This window comes from Entamoeba invadens (genome assembly GCF_000330505.1).
Source record: "Entamoeba invadens IP1 unplaced genomic scaffold scaff_1105074726525, whole genome shotgun sequence".
Taxonomy (NCBI): domain Eukaryota; phylum Evosea; order Mastigamoebida; family Endamoebidae; genus Entamoeba; species Entamoeba invadens.
In genome coordinates this window covers 6,590-9,690 of record NW_004191608.1, presented here as the reverse complement: position 1 = coordinate 9,690, position 3,101 = coordinate 6,590, and the positions used below count along the sequence as shown (strand labels likewise).

Here is a 3,101-nt window from a genome sequence, read left to right as displayed (position 1 = left end):
AACTTTATGCTTCTGTTCATATACAACTACTTTGTGACCTTTCAAACGTAAAAAGTAAGCAGCTGATAACCCAGCAGGTCCTGATCCTATTACTGCTACCTTCTTTCCTGTGTCTGGGGCACATTTAATGTCAATGTCTTCTTCATTACAATAAGTACTTGCAGACCGTTTGAGTTCCATGATTTCTAAACTCCCACCTTTTCGATTTTTAATGCATGTGTCTTCACATTGACGAGTACACACTCGTCCACATATGTTTGTTAGAGGCATATTCTCTAATATTATTCTTAAGGACTCAGTGTAATTCTCCTTTTTAATTTCAGTAATAAAGCCTGGAATATTTATACCAGCAGGACATGAAGGAACACAGAGGGGCTTTTTACAGTCGATACACCGCGATGCTTCTTCGATACTATCACTTTTGGAGTATCCAAGAACGACCTCTTTAAAGTCTTGAATACGTTCCTTTGCATCCCTGATGGGGATTGGAGTTCGTTTGAAGTTCGCTGCCATTGAAATGAATAAATTGAGTTGTGTTTTTATTGCAATAAAATTCAATTTCTTTAAAAAAGTAATTAGAAATTTCTTAAAATAGATTTTGATGTATTTCAAAGACATTTCTTTGAAATATCAAAGAAATGTTTGATATTTCTTTGATATTTATCAAATCAATTGATAAAGAAAGAAATATCAATTTCTTTTTTTATCAATTCTATTTAATAAGTAAACAGTAATTTTTAGTGTAGAATTATTGATTTAAGAAATAAGTGTTATTTTTCAAAGGGTTATCAACAAAGTTCAATAAAAATTGCAATTAACTTTCCAGAATCGAATACGTTTTATTTTATTTGTTAAGGTGAAATTATTGATTGAATTACAACTGATTAGAATTATCAAAATAAAAACCACTGTTGTTTGGAATAAAGAAATTCATTTGTTAAATTGTTTCTTTTGTTTTAGCCAAGTTGAAGTTTGATTCACTTAACTTCACAACATGAAACCAAATAAGATTGAATTCATCGTGGTGGCTATTTCAAAAATAGGTTCTAATCATTCATCAAACTTAATTTTTAATCCATATTGTCTTTTTTTTCCATAAAATAAATTCTTTACGAACTTATAATAGGACTTAATTCTAATAATATATTGTTAACAAACGAAAAAATAAATCTACACATTTTTTTTAGTTAACATTGAAACAAACTTCAAATATTTTTCAAAAAATATTCAAAATAGAGGTTCGCGGTACTAACTTTCAGTCAGGGTCGGCCAAACGACAAGGTGAAGCAAGTCCCCTGTTAATTTTTAACATTTTGCCAAAAGTGCATCCTTAAAATAAAAAAATTAACAAACAATCTTAATATAGTGCAAAATCAATTGTTTTTAAAAAAATAATTGATAATAAACAAGTAAAAATTGTGTTGTTTAAAACGGAGAAAAAAGGCTAGTTTTGACCAAATTATTTAACATAAAAGTGTAAATTTTTGTTTTTTGTGAACCCTAATATAACTATTTTTTGAATAAAAACACGTTATTAAGTATAGTTTAATTTACTATAAATTAATACCATTTAAATTTCATTTATAAATTAAAAATAGCTTGATTTTTTTGTTTAGTTTGTAGGTAAAAATGTACTAATTTTTAGGAATAATAGCACAACAAAACATCCAATTATATTTAAAATATAAATAATTAGGCATAATTTTCCCGATAATATTCACCAATATCTGCAATAAATTAATCCCATAAGAACAAGTTCCGTTCTTGGAATAGTTTACGCTTAATGGTATTATTATCATTTTATCAAATAAATGTTACAGTAGGAGAAATGAACTAGGATCATTAGAACAATTAGGGCAACTTTAGTAAAAAATGTGAAACGGTAAAACAATACATTTTTGGGACAAAACCCTTTATAGGCAATAACATTATTTTAATAACAAAAATTCAAATAACACAATTCAAATAACATTTTATCAATAACATTATTCATTAAAGAAAATACCAATAACAAAATCCAAATAACAAAAAAATACAACAATTTGTTTAAATTTTAAGAGGATGTCTTTTTCTCGTCGATCATCACCTCTTATCCCAAGCCGCAGCATATTTTGGTTGTTTTAAATGGATTTTAAAACCCAGTTATAGACACCTCTCATAGTAATAATACTTGAGAGGTCTTGTATCACTCAGGTTGTTGCTTTCTATTGTGTTAATGGATGACAACAGATTAATAAAACAGATGTGAATGAAACAAACAGTATGAAATAAATTGTTTTTTTCGATTTTTTCTTTAAATAATAAAAAAATTTAGTTAATTACTTATTAACCCTGAATATATAATAAAGCTATTCAAAACTATTAATATTATAAAGAATTATTTTTTCAAAATAACATTTAAAAACAAAAAATGTAATAACATTTTAAACTGTTTGGAATTAAAACATGAACAATTTGGTATTACAACATAAAATTATTATATAGTGTCATAGTAGATAAAATAAACATGTAAAGTGGTTCATTTTCATCATAGGTTGTCAAAATATTATCATGAAATAACTATAAATTCACTATCACAATATTTGTTAAAAGACACTTGGACTGTTAATACCATTTTCATGAAGTCCAAAGTTAAAGATATGATGAAAAAAAAATCTTAAGTCATAATTATATTATTTTGCATGTTGATTGTTAATTCGAAAAGATTATATGCATATGAAAAAACAATTTCTATAAACAAGGTATTTAACATTTATAATATAAAATGTTCAACATTTCATAATTGTTTAAATCTGTATTTCCCATGATTTAACGGTGTTTTGGCGCAATGAAATATAGAGAGAAAAAAACAAAAATGTTGAAAAAAAGAAAAATGAAATTAGTTTGAATTGATTGGACAATTTTGTAAAGTTTCAGTTTTTTTCGAAGAGTTAAAATGATTGGTTCTTTCCAAATTGTGCAAATTTATTACAACGGGAAGAAGCCCTAATCATTAGGAGTTTTTTCTAAAGGTTCGGATTCATTTCTAAAGTACCGGGTTTATTTTCCCTACTGTAAATTGTTATTATAAATAAGTCAAATAATTAAATTTATTAATTTAA

The 3,101-nt window shown here is 26.0% G+C and overlaps 1 protein-coding gene across 1 annotated transcript; it reads right to left on the bottom strand.

Annotated features, from left to right (window-relative positions):
- Positions 1–2: 2 nt before the first annotated feature.
- Positions 3–513, bottom strand: EIN_416550 (glutamate synthase beta subunit, putative; the record flags this gene model as incomplete). The annotated part of the gene is made up of 1 exon (XM_004182904.1): positions 3–513. A coding segment is annotated over one exon (511 nt), but the record flags the coding sequence as incomplete, so codon positions are not given.
- Between the last annotated feature and the right edge of the window lie 2,588 nt (positions 514–3,101).